General features: G+C 46.7%; 1 protein-coding gene across 1 annotated transcript; it reads left to right on the top strand.

Annotated features, from left to right (window-relative positions):
- Positions 1-1751: 1751 nt before the first annotated feature.
- BPIFB1 (BPI fold containing family B member 1) lies at positions 1752-18489 on the top strand. Its single transcript, XM_049779498.1, has 15 exons — positions 1752-1866; positions 2718-2859; positions 3406-3513; positions 4434-4580; positions 5511-5592; positions 7436-7499; positions 8636-8721; positions 9778-9957; positions 10817-10870; positions 11474-11632; positions 12695-12762; positions 13653-13698; positions 14705-14768; positions 15652-15728; positions 18457-18489. Exons 1-15 carry the CDS (start codon positions 1752-1754, stop codon positions 18487-18489), a joined length of 1425 nt encoding a protein of 474 aa, XP_049635455.1.
- Positions 18490-18735: the final 246 nt, after the last annotated feature.

Below are 18735 nucleotides of genomic sequence, written 5' to 3'. Positions count from 1 at the left end.
CAGGGCCATGGTGGTGGAGTGGGTAAGGAGGTGAATTCCTCTGGAAAAGGTCTGAGCTGAGAATAAAAAATAAGTAGCAAGACAAAAAGAAAGTCATCACAGGTAAAGGAAACAGAAGGAGTGAAAGGTTCAGGTAAGAAATGTGGTACATGTATGTACATGCATGTGTGTATACATGCTCGTAAACACGGAGATGCTTGATTTGGGTAGAGAATCGATTCCACAGAAATGGGTGTTGCCACCTACTTGCTTCCCTGGGGATATAAAGATGGAGAAGAGAAAGCAAGCTCAAGACACACATAGAAAAGAGTATGGAGTCAAAAGGGGAATCCCGGGCAGAGTGTAGGAGGTCACTTAGCTACTGACTGGAATGCAGGGAACTTTCCCTCCCTGGTATTAGCAAGAACAATGGTCCAATTCGAGCAGCAACTTATATTCTAGGACCAAGAGTCATGCAGCTTCAAACAGATTCTGCCAACCTGAAATAAAAAGATTATTACTATTCCATGTCTCATATAAAACTAAGCTTCAGAGAGGTAAGTCTCCTGCCCAAGATCACACAACAGAAAACAGCTAACCAAAATATGTGGGGCCTGGGCATGTGCTTTGGTCCCCCCCACCCCTGGGTCTCTTGGTTCTAGGATGGGCATTGGTGACGTGACAGGGATCTGTATTCCTTCTGTTTCCCAGCCCGGATCCCTGTACCGTAGGCACCAAGAAATCGCTCATTCTTTCAGCAACTGCTGCTTGTTAGGAGTCCTCAGTGTGCCAGGCTGCCTGCTGCTTACTGCCTGCTGGAAACTGTGTAGAGCAGATCACCCCAACCTTTCCTCCCCAGTGCAGGCTGTGGGTGTAAAATTACTACTGCAAAGTTCTGTTGTGCCTCTATGCACGGCTCCACAGACTCAGATGTCATAGATACTGTTTAGGTCTCTGAAACCAAGAGCCCCACATCTGACCAAAGCAAGGACCAGGTTGGGCCTTTCTTCTCTCCAGTAGGACATCCCAAGAAGGCAGAAGCTGCAGGGATACTTTAGAAGATGAGAGTGCTTGAGACAGTTACAAGTGCTGATGCCCCTACAAAGCAGGCAAGGACACAGGAACACCAGGCCCTCTACTCCTGGGCCCCCAAAGACCTCTCCTCTCTGCACCCACTCTCTCTGGTGTCGGTGCTCAGCAGATACCTGTTCCTGCCTCAGGTCTGCAGGGCTATGAGTACACAAACAGCTTTCCCTCTTCCCATCCCCACTTTGAGTCAACCTGATTCTCCTCTCCCTCAGCTTCAAATATCCAGCCCTCAGGATAATATAGATCAGAGGGGTGCCCAGACTCTGCCTGCGAGTGGGCCCTGGAGACACAGAGAAAGTTATGGATCACAATGCAAAGGAGAATCAAAGTCAGGTGCTGGGGGCTCCTGACCAGCCAGAAAAGCTGGTGTTCCCAAGCATTCCCTGTGCTGAGTACTTTCTGGAGAGTAATTTGCTTCATCCATCAGAAGTGGCCATTCTGCCCAATGCTGCAGGAGACACTGGTATTGAAAGTCTATTCATTGTTGAGGAACCCACTGAGAGCACTCACCCAGGTAGAGACAAGACCCAGACCCAAATGCTAGACTGCTGAGCCTGTGGCCTAACCACTGCATGAACTAGCTGCTTGGGAGGCCCCCCAGGTCAGAGTGGGCTAGTCCTGGCTTCTTTGCTGGTGAACCGCATCCCATGGCTACTCCAGGTTCTGCCGCTGACACCAGGAAGATGGCCCGCCCGTGGATCCTCACTCTCCTCTCTGTGCTGCTGGCAGCCAGCTTGGCAGGAGCCCATCTCAGCCCTCCTGCAGCCTTCAGCCTCAGCCCGGAAGTCATTAAAGAAAGTAAGTTTTGACAGGGCAGAGCAATAGCACAGCAAGTAGGGACACAGCTGACCCGGTTTGATCCTCAGCATCCCATATGGTCTTCCAAGCACCTCCAAGAGTGATCCTGGAGTGCAGAGCCAGGAGTAATTTCTGAGCAAGTCAGGTTTGGCTCAAAAATACTCCCCCCCCCCCCAACCAAAAGAAAGACTTGAGCCTGAATGCTAGTATAGGGTATACAATGTTTGCATTACATGTGACCATCACTGATTCATCCAATAGGGTACCCTGAACACTTTCGAGGATGACTCCTGAACCCCATAGATGTGGTCCTTGAAAAGCTAGCTGAGTCTTGGAACAGGAATAAAGTTCGTATCTGGCATGTTCACTGCTTCACTGCCCACAGATAGACTCCCCAAACTACCTCCATACATCCATCCCCAGCTCAACTTGGGTCTGTATACAGTCCTGGGGAATCTGGAGCATCACTAGGTTCCAGCAATGAACCATCAGGTCAGCATGCTAATCGCCTCAGAGTCCCCAGCTGCACTGGGCATGGGCCAGATAAAAAGAAGGAAAATAAAGCAACACCTATGGGCATGGAGAAACAGGATAGCCAACCAAGCATAGTCTGAGGCATGTAGGGCAAGGGGAACTCCAGTCAAGGAGGATTGAGGGGTGAGTTGTAGAGGAGAAGGTGTTCAGGATTTAAGAACCCATGTTCTCATAGCACATGACTCCAGAGCTAGTCATGGTGTTCCCCACGTCCAGATCCTTGAGCCCTAATGTACCTCCTCTCCCCCAACACCTGATGCAAAGTCCCTGCTACACACCCCTCTTGCTGGACCCTCATTCCTGGAATCTGTTCCTAGGGTTCACACAGGAACTGAAGGACCATAATGCTGTCAACATCCTCAAACAGCTACCCTTGCTCAATGCCATGCAGGAAGAGCCAGCCGGGGGCATCCCCTTAATAGGCAGCTTGGTGAACTCCATCCTCAAGTACATTGTCTGGTAAGTGGAGTCATTCTGTGATAGGCACTGTTCAGGGAAGCTGGAGCTCACATTATGGCCAGGAAGTACTTTGTATGTTCAAGTTGATCAGTCAACATCATTGGTCACACAGTCCTTCCCTCCGAAACAATAACCAGGAGAAAGTGAAGGGCTGGAGTGGGGGTGGCCTCAGAGGAAAGTTCCTGGAATAGAGCAAAGAGATTAGGGGATCTGCCCAAATGGAGGATCTAAGTTAGCCTGGGAGTGGATATGTTCAGCAGGAAATGAGGTTGGTGCCCAACCACCATCCTCGAAAGAGCCAGGGCATGTCTCAGAGGATTCTAGGGGCCTCCAGAACTCTGACATTTTTCTCCTTAGTGAAGAGTTCCCTGGATGCGTCAGGGATGCACCTTGCATGACATGCAAGGCCCTGCTGGGAAGAGTTAAGTGTTCGTGATGGGAACATGAACACTGGTGTTCAGGGGAGAAGATCAGGTAGAAGAAGAAAATGCCAAGGTAAGCAGAATTGGTGATCCAGCCTCAATCTCATCTCTCTGCCCCACACAGGCTAAAAGTGACCTCGGCCAGCATCCTCCAGCTGCAGGTGCTGCCCTCCAAGAGCAGCCAGGAGTTCGTGGTCAGGGTCCCCCTGGACATGGTGGCTGGATTTAACACGTGAGTGTCTCCACCATTGGCCTTAGCAGACACATTAATTCATGTACCCTCCTTCATTCGCTTACCACCCACCACGTTCATTCACATTTCTCCCATTCAGTCATACCCTCTTTCATTAACTTCCCCTGCCTTGTTCATCCACATCACCCCCCCCCCATTTTACCCACACACCCTCTGCACATGAGAGCTAAAGAGGAAAATCAGTGCAGAGATTCCAAAGCAAATGTGTGCCTTGCCTGGTTCAAAGAATGACCAAGAGGGGGTAGGTAAGGTCTGGTGTTGGGGTGTCCAAAAATCTCATAGGACAAGATGAGCCCCTGGACAACAGGTGAGATGGGTGCCATGGATGGCTGTGAGCGGAGGGGGAGCAGGGAGGAAAGTCCTGTTTGCTGTGCTGGGGTGACTGAGGAGATCATACTGAGATTACCTGGAGAACTCAGGAGACAATGGAAGCTTGGGCAGAGTGCAGGAGGCAGGAAGGTGTGAGAAATGGTAGAATTCTGGAAATGTCTAAGGAGAGAGATAGAAACAATATGGATTGATTGTGTGGGATGGTGGGAGAGAGAGAGAGAGAGAGAGAGAGAGAGAGAGAGAGAGAGAGAGAGAGAGAGAGAGAGAGAGAGAGAGAGAGAGAATGCAATGATGTCAAGCGCAGAATGGGACTACAGAAAACAAGGTGGGGGCTCATGAGATGAGCAATTTGGGGAAGGGTCAGAGTTCATTTGACTTATGTGATGTTTGTGGCGTCTGAGTGAAGTGTTTGGTGGAAAATTTTTAGAAGCTCTTGGCAGAGGATTTGAACCAGGGGAGGTTTGGTCATTAGGATAAAGCCTTGAAATCCAGCAGGGAGACTGTGAGAGAAGAGGGTGCAGGACCAGTTGGGGTCACACATGCTCACATCTTAGGGCCTCCTCTTCCAGGCCACTGGTCAAGACCATCGTGGAGATGCACATGGAGTCTGAGGTTCAAGCCACCATCGGAGTGGAGACAGTCAAGGGCCAAAGCCGCCTGGTTCTGAGGGATTGTGGCAGCAGTCAAGGAAGCCTGCGCATCAGCCTGCTGAAGAGGTGAGAGTTGGCCTCCCCCACCCCAGACTCACAGGTGGTGGGGAGGGAAGTACACAAGATGTGGGGCTCCCTCCTGAAACCTGATGCCAAAGAGAGTTAAAAGCACTAAGGCAGAAGCAGGAATACTCGGTTTCAGGTACTGCCCAACCCCAAAAGTGGAACAGATATCAAAATTCTAAAATCTCCTCCCAAGCTCCTAACCTTTAAAAAAAAGTCTCTGGAGTCAGAAGTTAATTCCTTCACTGATTGTTCAGGTGACACAGACCAAGTACCCTCCTGGTCTCACATCCTAGACACAGTGGCAGGATTAAATCCATCCGCAGCTCTGGGTATGGCTTTGCAGGAGGTCCTACATGAAGTGTCTACATGCATGTAAACCCATGCATGTTTATCCCTAGCAAACACCACTGGATCTATCCCCAAACCCTGCCAACTGTGGCCCCCATAATAACAACCAAAACAGACCTGGTTTACCAGAGGTAATCTAAGAGGGCTTGACACAGCAGGTGCTATGTTTCTGCATTGAGAAATGGAAGGGCTGGGGCTGGAGCAATAGCACAAGGGAAAGGAGTTTGCCTTGCACACGGTTGACTGGGTTTGATCTCTGACATCCCATATGGCCCCTTGAGCTTCCAGAAATAATTTTTGAGTGCAGAGTCAGGAGTAAACATTGAGCACAGCTGAGTGTGTCCCAAAACCAAACCAAAAAAAGTTACATTAAAAGAAATGGAGGGGAAGGTATACAACATCACTCCAGGATCCAACAGACATTTCTAAAGACAGGGCCCAGCTCTGAACCTTGACTCAGAGGTCACCCTCCTTTGAATGTCTGTCAAGTTTCACCCCCTCCACCCCGGGTTTCTCCTAATTAAAAGGGGGGGGGGCATTTGTCACTGATGTTCCTGATATCTTCTGTTCTCTCTTGAAAAGCTTCTCCTTCATGGTTAACACCTTAGGCAACAAGATCATAGGTCTCTTGGTGCCAGCCCTGCCCAAGCTGGTGAAGAGTGAGGTGAGTGGATTCCTCAGACCCTTGAGTTCTGTCACACTTGCACCCCCTGAAGGGTTGCGGTGAAACTGCAGGATGGTGCTCTGCAACCTACTTCTTTTTTGTGGGCCTCGGTCATTCTTTAGCAAAGAAACACTGGTTAAATGGAATTGCCAACAGTCAGCAAGGAGACCCTGAACAAGGATGCACTGCTTAATGTTAGAATTGATTCTAGAGGGGCTGAGGCCTGATCTGAAGCATTTACTAATTTCCCAAGCTAAAACCCCTCCAGGGCCAATTTTAGGTTCCAAATGGGTTGTTCCTGAACTGAATTGGAAAGACAGGCACAGTAGCACACTTTTGCATAGTACCATCTCCATGCAAATAGAATTATGAGCAAATGTACTAATCAAACATCACAGAGTTAACAACAACACAGTTGAGCAGCACTGAACTTTTAGAGTGCCCGTGATTCAGGGTTTATCTTGCAAAAAAAAAAAAAAGACTGATTGAACTTAAGAACACTATAACATTAGCTATACAAAATAGGTCTTCATAGACTAATCAGTAAAGCCTTTAGTGAACAACAGCTTGTAGGTAGTTCTGTTTAGGGGGAGTCAAGAGCCAAATTTGGATAGAGAAGGGTCAATGTTCACATCCCTAAATTATTTAAAGTCAATTATAACATGTTTTGAATTTTCAATCGCTTTACTTTTAGTACAACTTTCTGTACAAAAACCATGCAATCCTGATGATGTCTGGGTTTTTCTGCTGGCTGAAGTTTCCAAAAATTTAGCAAGTAGCTCTCACAAATTAGTACAGTCACTCTAGGCATCTCTATATGGTGTCTCATCCCATCCCAGCCCTATCACTGTCCCCATCAGGTTAAATTGTTTTTTCTAAAGCTTCAACATGAGCCAGCCTCATATTGCATGCCATAAGTAGAGAAACTCTCTCAGTTGGATTTACCCACTGTGATCCTCCATTTCCATGGCAAATTTCAATATGTGGTCATAACAATAGATCTACTGGGAATCAGAGTATCTGTGACAGTGAAAAATTTTTATAAAAACATCTTTCATTTAAAAGATGCTGTGAGGGGTCAATACAGCAGAACATCCTGGAGATCAATTGAACCCATGATGGGCTGAGATTCTCAGCTTGACTTTTCTTTTGTGAGATAATCTTTTCCTTTCAGAATATTTCTTGAGGAGCCAGAGCAATAGTACAGTATGAAGGGCACTTGTCTTGCACAGTTAACTCAGGCTTGATTCCCAGCATCCCAGATAGTCCCCTGCGTCCTGCCATAAGTAAGCCCTGAGCACAGGACTTAAAAAAAGTACTGCATTTTTTTTATTATTTTAAGATAATAGGCTCTCAAAGCTGGACACAGAAATTGTTTCCTAGATTCCAAAAAAAAAGTCATAATTTTAACTAGTGTCATACATAAATGTCTAAAAAGGTGTTTCCTTGCTAGAAAAAAATGACAAAAAAAATATGGTATTACCAAATACTTTTTGCATAACATCCACCTTTAAGGTGAAAAGCAACATGAGGTGAAGAAGTTGAGAAAATGGCATTCCCATTTCCTTCTGGGAAATGTAGGCTCTTAAGAACCAGGACAGAGTATGGGCATCAAAGGGGCGCACCTTAGTCCAAAGGCAAATATTAGGTTACATAGTGTGGTGCTCTGGATAGCAGGACAGAAGGTATGTGACACCCTCTGAGTCCTCAACCTTGGGACAAAAAATTAGACTGTCAATGGACACATTGGCCTGACTTGGCCATGCAAGTAGGCGTAAGGTTCTTGGGGCTGTTCTTTCCCTGTTAATGGTTCCTTCCCCATTCCCTGCTCGTATCATTGCAGCTCTGTCCTGTGATGAAGGCATCCTTTGAAGATCTGCGTACCGATCTCTTGGGTCTGGTTAAGGGTATGTAACCTATCTCGCCTACCCTTTTCTTTCCTGGCCAAGGGGACTTCCAAGCCAGGCTCGGCCTAGATAGTCTGGCCTCTTAGGAATGAGCAGGTTCTGGGAATGAGACAAACCTCTGCTGATATTCCTCTCTCAGATGAGCAGCTGAAAATTCCTCTCAGCTCTGGCTTCATGAACCTCTCCACAAAGCACAAGTTTCTTTGTGAGCCAGCAGGTGCCCCCAAAACCCAGCATCAAATCCCAACTCTGGGGGCCAGAGGATCTAAGACACCAGCCTGGATTAGGGCAGATTTGGGTTCAATTTCTGGCACCACATATGCACCCTGAGTACTTCCAGGAGTGACCCCAGAACCGAGTCACAAATAAGCCCAGACTTGTCAATGGCTCTGAGAAAAGCAGTTCCAGCTCCCACTTCTCATCCTCACTTCCTCTCCCGGAAAAGGGGCCTAGTACTTCCTCCACCCCAGGGGGTCCTCACTGCTCAAGAGCAGGCAAGAGGGATGCAGGGACCAGATTGACCAGAGAACCACTCCTTGCCTACTCCTGGTCCATGGGCTGGCCTTCTTATTATCCGTCCCAGACCCATGATAAACCATTGCCAGCCATAAGCGGTGAGCAATCGGGGGGTAGATCACTGTGCTTGGGTTTGCGGTGTTCATCCAGTCTGACAGAAGCAGTGGAAGAGTTACAAGTCATTCTTCAGTGTTATTCCACAACAAGGGTCTAGAGCAATCATACTATCAGGTAGGATATTTGCTTTGCACTCCTCTGACCCAGATTAGATTCCCAGTACCATCAGGTGTGATCCCTGAGCGTAGCAAGGATGCCCTGAGCACTGCGGAGTGTGACTCAAAAACAACAGCAAAAATCAACTAAACCCAGAATTTTCCATAGAATCAACTGGGTCCAATCTTGTCCCCATAGACCTGGAACGAGTAATTTAATTTGCCTCCATTTTTCAACCTGTAAAGTGAGGGTCCTAACAGGACCTGCCATTTTAGGCTCTCTCAAGCATTATGGAAACTAATACATGTCAGAGAAGAATGGTCTTGGGTCATGCTGCCATTACTCTCCCGCTTGCCTCAACTAAACTTAACCTCCCCTCCTGGAACTTTCTCCTTGTTTCTGAGCAGCACCTGTATCCCTTGGCTCTGAGTACCTGGAGTTCCACCTTCTGTCCACTGCCATTGAGGAGAAAACCATCCAGCTACACCTAGGGGTGAGTGTCCTGAGCCCTAGGGAGTGAGACCTCTGCCATGTCTGATGTGTCAGGACCAGATGCCACAGTTTTGTTAACTAGCACAGAGAGGTTGCTTTGGAAAACTCTAAGCAAGCCCCCAAGACCCTCGGGCAGACCATTGTAATGGGGAAGGAGTAATGGAAAGGGCCATGTTGCCAGCCCTTCCCCCATTCTGTCTCTTTCTGGAATCCCAGCAGGGTACATTGGGGCTTTGCTCTCCAGAAAGTTCCAACAGGGCCCTGAATATCTAACTCCCTTGAACCCAAAGCCCAGAATCAATACATGCCACTAAGGGTCACATAGATCTCAGCATCTTTCCCAACTCCATATCCCCCAGTGTTGAAACTGGGCAAGTGTCTTCTGGACTTCTGCTTCATCTTGTGTAAAATGTAGATAATAATTGTCATCAAGGAGAAGATGAAATGACATTGCATGAATGAATCCTGGCAGATGGGAGAAGCCCATAATAATTGTCTAAATTGAGAAACCACTCCCTGTTGGGGGCTGAAGGGCAGAAAGGCCAAGGTCTTGGTCTAATACCCAGGCTAGTTCCTGTGGATCCCCCGGAAAACTACAGGATTGGACATTTTCATCTGTCCTCATTTTCCCTATCTAGAAGGTTTGTAAGGTATCTGAGCAGTCTCTACTTAAATGCCAGCTATGACATAGCAGTTTAAACACAGAGTGTCAGAAAGACAGTATGGAGTGTGTGTGTGAAGGCACTTGCTTCACAAGGTCCTCTGAGCACCACCAGGACTGACCTCTGAGGAGAGCCATGAGTAGGCCTGAGCACAGCTGGGTGTAGCCCACATTCCTGCAGACAAAAGTCTGAGATGATCTGAGATGTGTTGATGGAGAAAATGCTGTTAGGAGGCAGAGACCTCTCATCACCTGGATTCTAAGCAGAGCATCCCAGTGGCAAATGAAACAAGAAAAACAGGCTGATGGCACTCGTCCTCGCCTTCCTGAGGGCTCTAGGTGAGCTATAGAGTTACGAGCTATAGAATTAAGATCTCTCTCTTCTGATTTCCTTAGGCCAAGCTGTTGGACTCACAGAAGAAGGTGACCAAGTGGTTCAATGAGTCCATGGCCTCTCTGACAATGCCCATGCTGAATGGCGCCCCCTTCTGCTTCGCTGTGAGGCAGGACGTGGTGAATGCTGTCATAGCCGCCATGCTTCCCCCTGAGGAGCTCATGGTCCTGCTGGACTATGTGGTAAGAATCTCTGGTGGGTCGGGGGGGGGGGGGTGTTGCTGCTGCAGCTACAATGTGAGAAAGTTCCAAATCCAGGTGAATGAGGTCCTAGGTCTTAAGCATGATCCCTGGTTTGAACCACTCTACTGACAAAGCGTTCACTCCCTCTCCTGAAATGGAAGCACTGGAGGGAGCACTCAATTCCCCCAGAGAAAATCCTGTGCAATGACATGTAGCCCCTGGCCTTGCTCTGCCCCTGGAGCTTGACACCCTATTTCTCCATCCAATAAATATCCCTTCAAGCCAAGCATCACAGGTCTTGTATGGTGCAGAGGTATGCTGCCCTTGCCACCACGGCATGAGCAGATGGCACTCACAGATCTCTATGCTCATGCAACAGTGAGATTCTCATTGCTAGCAGGGCAGATACTCCCTGTTCCTGCAGGGTAACTGATGGAGAAACTGATACCTGGACAGGGGAAAGGCTGGCATTCAGTGACAATGGGAATCAGAACTGCAGGTCATCCATTGACAAATTCTAGTGTATTGGAGCTCACGTTCAGAGGCTGACAGTGGGAAGATGAGAGTGAAGCTGTGGCCACATTCACACAGTGAGAGCTGCTGGATCCCTTTTCCATGTCCTCTGGACTTTCTCGTGCCCAAAGATCCACAACCACCAACCCCCAGGAAAAGTACATCAGCAGTACCTGTGCCCTGTAGCAGCTGGCATGGGTCTGCTCCTACACACAAGACATGTGGTTGGGCTACCAGCCCTCCCAGATTTTTACAGGGTTCTGGGGATCCATGTGGCTGGGGAGTTCCTGGAGGCAGGTCTCCCTTATCCACTGTGGCTCACCTTCTGGCTTCCTCTCCTCATCAGCTGCCTGAGCTGTCCCACAAGCTGAAGGAAAGCATCAAGGTGATCAGTGAAAAGGTAGGTTCTGTCTGTGATTTCTGGTCTGCCTACTGGCCTCTGGGGAATGAAATATATGGGGTTCTACTCTTTTCCTTCCAGCACTTTTAGATCAGGTCCCCAATCCCTATGGAAATTTCTATCTGACATCACATTGGACCTGATTCAAATACTTTTTTGTTTGTTTGTTTTGGGGCCACACCCAACAGTGCTTAGGGGTTACTCTTGGAAGGCTCAAGAGACCATATGGAATGCTGGGGATTCAACATGGGTTGGCTGCATGCAAATCAAACACCCTACCCACTGTGCTATTGCTCCAGCCCCTCAAATACTTAATAATACTAATACTCCTCCCATTTCTAGTGCTGAAACCAAGGACATAATCCATGCAACTAGGGATAATGAGAACATTGCAGATAGAGTTCATTAGATCAGGGAGGGCTTCCTGGAGGGAAAGTAACAAGAAGAAAGACAGAAAGAGGGAAAGAGCAATCATCTGTTCCAGGGACTAAGAAACAGGCATGAAGTTGCAGTACAGAGCAAACTGGAAAGGCAGTGCTCATGGGGACTTGGAGTATAGGGAGGCATCTGGGAGAGTCACTTGTGGATCTAATGTCCTTACAGGCTGCAGAACAAATGGGGGCCACGAAAATTGTGAAAGTCCTACTGCAGGAACCCCCAACGTTCTTCCTGGAGCAGGGTCATGCCAAGGTGGCCCAAATGGTCGTCTTGGAAGTGTTTGCCACCAATGAAGTCCGCCGTCCGTTCTTCACCCTGGGCATTGTGAGTTCCATAGCTATGTCATTGGCAGAGACTTTAGGGTTTGGTTGCTTTTGGCTACCCCTTCTTGCTTGGGCTACTCAATTAGGATGCAGGGAGGATCCTCAAATAATATTTAGAGTTTTTATTGCCCAGTTCGAATCTGGGTTTTATCAGTGAATTTTATGTTTGTCCCTTTGGGTCAGTCATTCATTGTCAAGGCAGACTCATGAGCAGGAAAGTATAAACTCTACCCCCACTAGAGCATCTGAGAGATGGATACACCCTGCTATAAAAGGAAGTCAAAGGGGGACACTCACCATCTCCTTAGCAGAGGCACCAAAGAGAGAGAAGAGAGTCAGAATCCATGGGCAGGCGAGCCAGGCGTGCCAGGGAGTCTGGCCAGCACCTGGTCATTAGCAGGGTTCATGGTGACACTAATCACAATGTCATTGTATGTGACTATATAATTGTCCACACATGATTTCAGGGACATCATTCATTCGCAAGGGCCCCAGAAGGCCCTGGCCAGGCTTCCAGTATTGAAGGAGATAAGGTCCACTAGCCTCTGCTGAGAATGCACTGCCCCACTCCTCAGAGGTCTGGCTTCTCCATGTCAATGCAGGCACTTTTCCAAAGGCCACCCAGCCAAGGTCTGCAGGACAAAATTCTTCTCTAAATGCAGCAGAGATGAAGCCTGTCACACTAGCCCTGGGCTTCCACAGCCCACAGGTCAAGTTGATGCCAGCACACATGTCTCAATCAGTCTGGTTGAGTCCTGGCTTTTCTTCTCACTGTTCTAGTTGCTATGGTCATTCTCATGGACATCTTCCTTTTATTCCGTTCAATAAAGTTATTGAACTAGGCAAGTAGTGACCACACATGGTTGGTTACTTAGATCATTATCCTCCTGCTCCTCCTTTTCCTTCCTGTAGGATATTTTGTAGTAGATTAAGAACCTGAGTCAAATAGAGGTGTACCCTTTCCACCCAGCCATGGAGCCTGAAGCAGAAGTTTATACCAGGTCCACCTGGCCTCGAGCTTTCAATGAGGCTTGTCCCACAGTGATTTCTTCTCTTGTTGCAGGAAGCCAACTCTGATGTACAGTTTTATACTGAAGGTGACCAGCTTATAACCAACCTCGCTGAAATCAGGTAAATTTGCAAATCACAAGGATTCTACTGATAAAGGAGTTATGTGTCTGGGCTATTGTTATGGGCTATTGGTGCTACAATTTGTTATAACTGAACCACTTTTGAGGGTGAGCCACCAAGGGTACAAGGCAGCATCAATGTGTTAAATATCCAAAATTTTGAGCTACTGAGGTGTGATCACTTAATGTGGACTGCTCCAAGGCAAGCTGAGGACTGGGAGTGAGCAGAAGTGAAGGACAGAAGTGAAGCCTTGGCATAGCTACCACCTTTCCTGCCCCACCTGCTCAGCTTCAAGCACCTGGATCTGTCCCAGACCAGTGGTGTTTTCAGCCAAGTCCAGATACTGAATCTGTGGAGCCCTCGGACCTGGGATCCTCCCACTCCACATTGTACCCCATCCTCAGTCCCATAGAGAGGGCAGGGATACAAGTTGGGATAAATTAATCAATCGGAAGGTTTATTTTGATCAGCCCACAGGCTTTGGTTTATTTTTCTAACATAAAGTAGTCACCAAAGTATAAAAATCCAAATGCCTTACTGCATAGTCCTGAATTCGTCCACATGGAAAAAACACTCAAGCCATGAGTTAGATGTCTTTTTAGAAGGCTAAGCCCCCAGATCACTGCATCTACATTATTGGGGGTGTTTTTTGATTTTTGGTTTTTGGTTCTGTTTGGTTTGGTTTTTCTCCCTGAGCAGCTATTTGTTCTTTGACTCACTATATCCACCATAACCTATTACAATGTAAGTTCCATGAAGCGTAGACTATGTTGGCTTCAATGCTTTATCAGAGCCTGTACTGTTTGCTGTGGACCTACTATGCAAATGAACACTTACTGAATGAATATGAGACTCCAAACAGCCATTTTCATGAGCATCTCTCTTTGCAGCTCTGATCGGATTCACCTGATGAACTCAGGGATTGGCCTATTCAATGTGAGTTAACAGGTTGTCATCAGGGACTCGGGGAACCCAAGATGTATGACTTTGGAAGGATATATGGCCCTGTTTTGCTTAGTACAGGGTTCCCTGGGGCAACTCTGAGGAGATGGGTGGGGGCTGACCAGACTTCATGCTATCAGCCAGAGAGGCACCATCTGCCTGCAGACTAACCCACAGACACATCCTCAGAGTCCTGCAAAAATCTAAGCAAAAATGAGACTGCTCTTCATAATTACATTTTGGTCAAGGAGATTTACTTCAATGACTTTGGAAATCCCCTTCTCCCTACATATCAGTTTCCCATCTGAGTTCTCCAATGGATTGAATACTATCTTCTTCCCTGGTATTTGATAGAGTGTTTGCTTGAGTTGGTTTTTGTTTTATGTTTTTTTGGGGGGGTGGATTCTTTTGTTGTTGTTGTTGCTGTTGTTGTTTGATTGGTTGGTTGATTAGTTGGTTGGTTGGTTTTGAGGCTATACTCAGAGGTGTTCAGCAGTCACTCCTGACTGCTCAGGAATCATTCCTGGAGGGCTCAGGGGACCATATAGAGTGCTGGGTACTGAATCCAGGTCAGTCGCTTACAAGGCAAATGCCTACCTAGCTGTATTATCATTCTGGTCCCAGATACTTTCTTTGTGTTTTATTTTTTATGTTTAAATACTTTTGATCTATACTCTTCAATGAGGAGGTTTCCATGCAAATCAAAGTTTCTGCCTTCACGGGAAAAATCAGAAACTCAACAACCACAGTATTAAATGCCCTAAGAGAAACGTAGGGGAACCCTAAGAGTGGGGATAGGAAATGTATTCTACTAACACATACTGTGTCCAAACCAGATGAGTTAAACTACCCCATCCTTGCTGCTCCCTGGAGCCCTTGAGGCTCTGACCTGCAAGAGACCTGGAGTACTCACTTTTCTACCTACTGCCTCATCCTGGGACTAGGAGGACTAGAAAACCTTATGGTGCTCAGACAGTGACAGTGCCCTTCTCTTTCACAGCCTGAACTACTGAAACCCATCATCACTGAACTCCTGGATGCCATCCTGCTGCCAAATGAGAACGGTGTGTCTCTTTCTTCAATGCTCACTCCCTGAGGCTTTCCTTCTCTTACAGTTCCATGTGGGGATACTCTCATTCATTTTCAACCAGTCATGCCTAACCCAAGGTCAAATGCCACCTCTGCCAGAATGAAAATGAGCTCTCCAGTCTCCCACTTCTCAACCCAGACTTAGTGCCAAAATCTAATCATAGAAAGATGAGCTTGGTACCATCTAGCTTCCAGGGTTCTTTCTGAACAGCAGAGATAGAAAAGGGTGAAAACACAGATGTCCAGATGCACCATACGTACGTAAGACAAGCCTTAGTTCCCTCTCCTATTGGCCTTCTTAACTGTGGAGGGATGCTTTTTAATCTGGAGTCTCAAAGTTGTAATCTGTAAAATGAATAGAGGAATATCAACATCAGAGTCACAAAGGAGATAGTTTTGGCACAGGGCAGAGTGATGGTGCTTGCACTTGTGAGCCATTGCTGGTATTACATTGTGTTACTAGTGGAGGAAACCAAGAGAAAGCAATTACTCAAATTCCCTCAGGTAAGGGGGTAAAAATATATGGTACCCTGGGCAAAATTCCACCTTTCTATTTCATTATTTCATTCAACAAAAATCTCAAAGTACATATCAGTGTGATTGGTGGGGAGCGTTTAAAGAAATAAAGAGAAGTTGTAGGGAGCATCCTTTAGAGCAGCCAGAATCCACCCTCTGAAGGCAGAGGGTGGGGAAATGAGAGAGGGTGAATACCAGGGCTTAAGGGCAGATTAGTTGAGGCAAGTTGGAGAGTTGTGCAGTCCTTAAATTCCCCCCTGAAATTTGAGACTGCCCACAGTTGCCCAATCTACCCTGTCTCCCTCCACCCCATCTCTCACCACATTACATTTGTTATTTCAGGCAAATTAAGAACTGGAATCCCACTGTCATTGGTGAAAGCCTTAGGATTTAAAGCAGCTTCCGTAGCTCTGACCAAGGTGAGTGGGTGAAGGAATGCTCAGGGAAGACAGAGCAGCTGGGAGAACATGAGGCTGGAAGATGAAGGTTGCATGCAATCCTAATTCCTCTACTCAGAAGTCCTTTTCTCAAGGATCTATTACCTCACCTGTAACAGTAACATATGACTGTTATAGACTATGGTCAAGATGTCTCCTTCTTTATTCTCTGTCACCTATTCACCCATCTATTCATCCATCCCATTCATCAAGCCACCCATACATCTACCATTTAACTACTCATCACCAATTCATGCACCAATCCATCTAACCATCTGTTTAACCCTTCATCCGTTGTCCATTGACCTCTCCATCTATTCTTTCTTCCATTCAGCTCTTCATCATCCCCATTCATCCACCAATTCATCCATCCAAACATTAATTAAACCATCCATCTATCTGTCTATATTTCAGTCAGTCAGTCAGGCCTGGGTCACAAAAGATACTCCAGAACAATTGTGAGACAATGATCCTTCCAGTAGCTGCTGCTGAGGGGAGATGCAACAGCATTCCTCCTTCCTCAGTATTATCATTCCAACTAATGGACCACTAAGCTTCACTTTACAGTCTCTGCTCATTTTGTGTCAGGTGCCGAGGTATAGGCAAAACTACTTTTTCTTCACCCATGGCAGGTGGAAGATCCTAGATAATTTGCCTTTCAGATAAGGAGACTGAGAGTAGAAGAAGATAGTCCCTCTCCAAGGCCATAACTCCAGAGGTGCTAGAACCCAATCTTGCACTCAGGACCTGCCCTGATTCCCTTACCTAACCTCTAAGGGAGCCCATGAAAGAGGGTTGGGTCATCATTTTCCCTTCAGATAAGTACCTACTGGGGGGGCATAGTGACCAAACCTACAGGAACCCTACCATTTTCAATACACTCCATAGGGGGTTCATTGAAAGCAGAATTATAATAAATTTAGAAACTCACAGGTAACAGCTACCATCAATGGCCAAGGTGCTCAACCCAAAGCCAGTGGAGATTTCCACCCATCCCAGAACTCTCATGAGTCCTCGTTTCTTATGTTATTCTCTTTTGGAGAAACCCCAGAGGTAAGAATTTTTGAAAATGCCCCCTGTGGGGTCTCATTTGGGGGAAGGTAGTAAGCTTGGTTAACTGGCTTCAAACTTCAGTAGACATTTGACAAGCAAGTGTCTTCCCATACAGAACCCCACATAAATTTTTGGTTTCACATGATGGGAAAGTACAAGAACAGAAGCGAGGAGTGCACAGGGAATTCAACCTCAGGACAAAGCAGCAGGCTGAAGCCCACACTCCTCCTCACTAGCCCTGGACTCAGTCAGGGCCTTTCCCCTCCCTAAGCCCGACTCATTCCTGCCCCCAGTCCCAGCACAGGTCTGAGTCCACAGGAAGTGCTCAGGAGACCATGTAGGACCAGTGATCCAATCTGAGGATCCTGCATGCAAAACCTATTCTGGCTTTGTGCTCTGGGTCACTGAGTCATTTCTCCAGCCCTATTCCTAAATTTCTTATTTTATCTATTAATTTCTTGAAACTAGCAGTAAGATCATTTCTATAGGCTTAATAGTTTTTTTAATTAGTATTGTTTTGTGGTTTTAAATATAACATACTTCCTAATAGATAATATAAGATGGACATTAAACATAAGAGAAGAATGGTTTTTATAAAAAGTTCATGGAAAAACCTAAATGAGGATCACTTAGCTTTCACTAAAAATTTTATTTTTTTGCTGTGTGTTTGAAAAATTACCATAATCAAATGTTGGGGGAAATTCAGCAGGTTACACCTCATAACACATATGTGAACTCATAAAAAGAGACAAACTGGTGTTAAAAAATCAGCTGTAGGAGCTAGAGAGATCATAAAGGGGGCAGGCACTTGCCTTACATGTTATCAACCTAGGCATATTCAGTACCACATATGGTCCCAGCAATAATCCCTAAAATAAAAGACAGGAGCAAGCCCTTAGTATTTCCCCCAGCCTTCTTCCAACAACAACAACAACAAAATAATTTAAATTAAAACTTCCCCCAGCCCCCTACCAACAAAAAGTTTTAATTAAAATTTAGCTGTCTAGGACCAAATAGATAATACACGGGTAAGGGTACTTGCTTGCTTACTTGTAACCATATTTCTGGTCAATTGTTAGAACCACTCATGAGCCAAAAGTAGCCCCTGTGCACTGCTGGGTGTAACACAAAAGCCTACGCCCCACAACAAAAAGCATTCAGCAGATGCAATGAATCTGCATTTTACAAAAATGGCAAAATTGTGGTGATCTGCTAAGCTTGAGGAAAACAGTCTTGCTGAGTCCCACATTCTTACCTAAACTCCTTTGCTGTGACATTGCATAGTTCCAAGGTTCCCACACATCCCACCCTTTCTACCTCCAAGAGTCTGTGAGAGTCAGAAACCTCCAAGAGTCAGGAACACTGTGCCCAACGCTAGGGACCACTTTGTGGAAGACAAAGTTGCACCATCCACTCACAGTCTTTTATTGTTTTGTTCTGGTTTTCATTTTGGTTTTTGGCAATGCTCAGGGCTGACTCCTGGCTCTGCACTCAGAAAATCACTCCTGGTAGGCTTGAGGGACAATATGTGATGCTGGGGATGGAACCTAGGTCAGCCTCATGCAAGGCAAACACCCTACCCTCTGTACTATCACTCTGGCCTCCCACACAAAGTCTTGAGGTGAAAATCTCCTTTGACTCTTCTCTTTCATTTCAGGATTCCCTCATCATCACACCCTCCTCCTCATGAACCCTGGACTCCTTGCTCAGTGGCCACTGGATGGGATGATCCACGGCAGGCAGGAACTTCTTGTGAAAGTGAAAGTGGCCACTCTGTCACCTGTCCCTCTGCAATAAAAAAAAAAAATCAGTCTGTGACATCTTCTGTCTGCCTGCACTTCTGTGTTGGGGCACAAGATTTGGAGGCTCAGACAAGGACCCCTGAGGCCAGCTGAGCCTGAGATCACCTGGGCTGTGTCTGAGCCTTGTACCAACC

This window comes from Suncus etruscus, chromosome 9 (assembly GCF_024139225.1).
Source record: "Suncus etruscus isolate mSunEtr1 chromosome 9, mSunEtr1.pri.cur, whole genome shotgun sequence".
NCBI lineage: Eukaryota > Metazoa > Chordata > Mammalia > Eulipotyphla > Soricidae > Suncus > Suncus etruscus.
The sequence above is the reverse complement of the archived record's forward strand: the minus strand, read 5'-3'. Positions and strand labels throughout refer to the sequence as shown.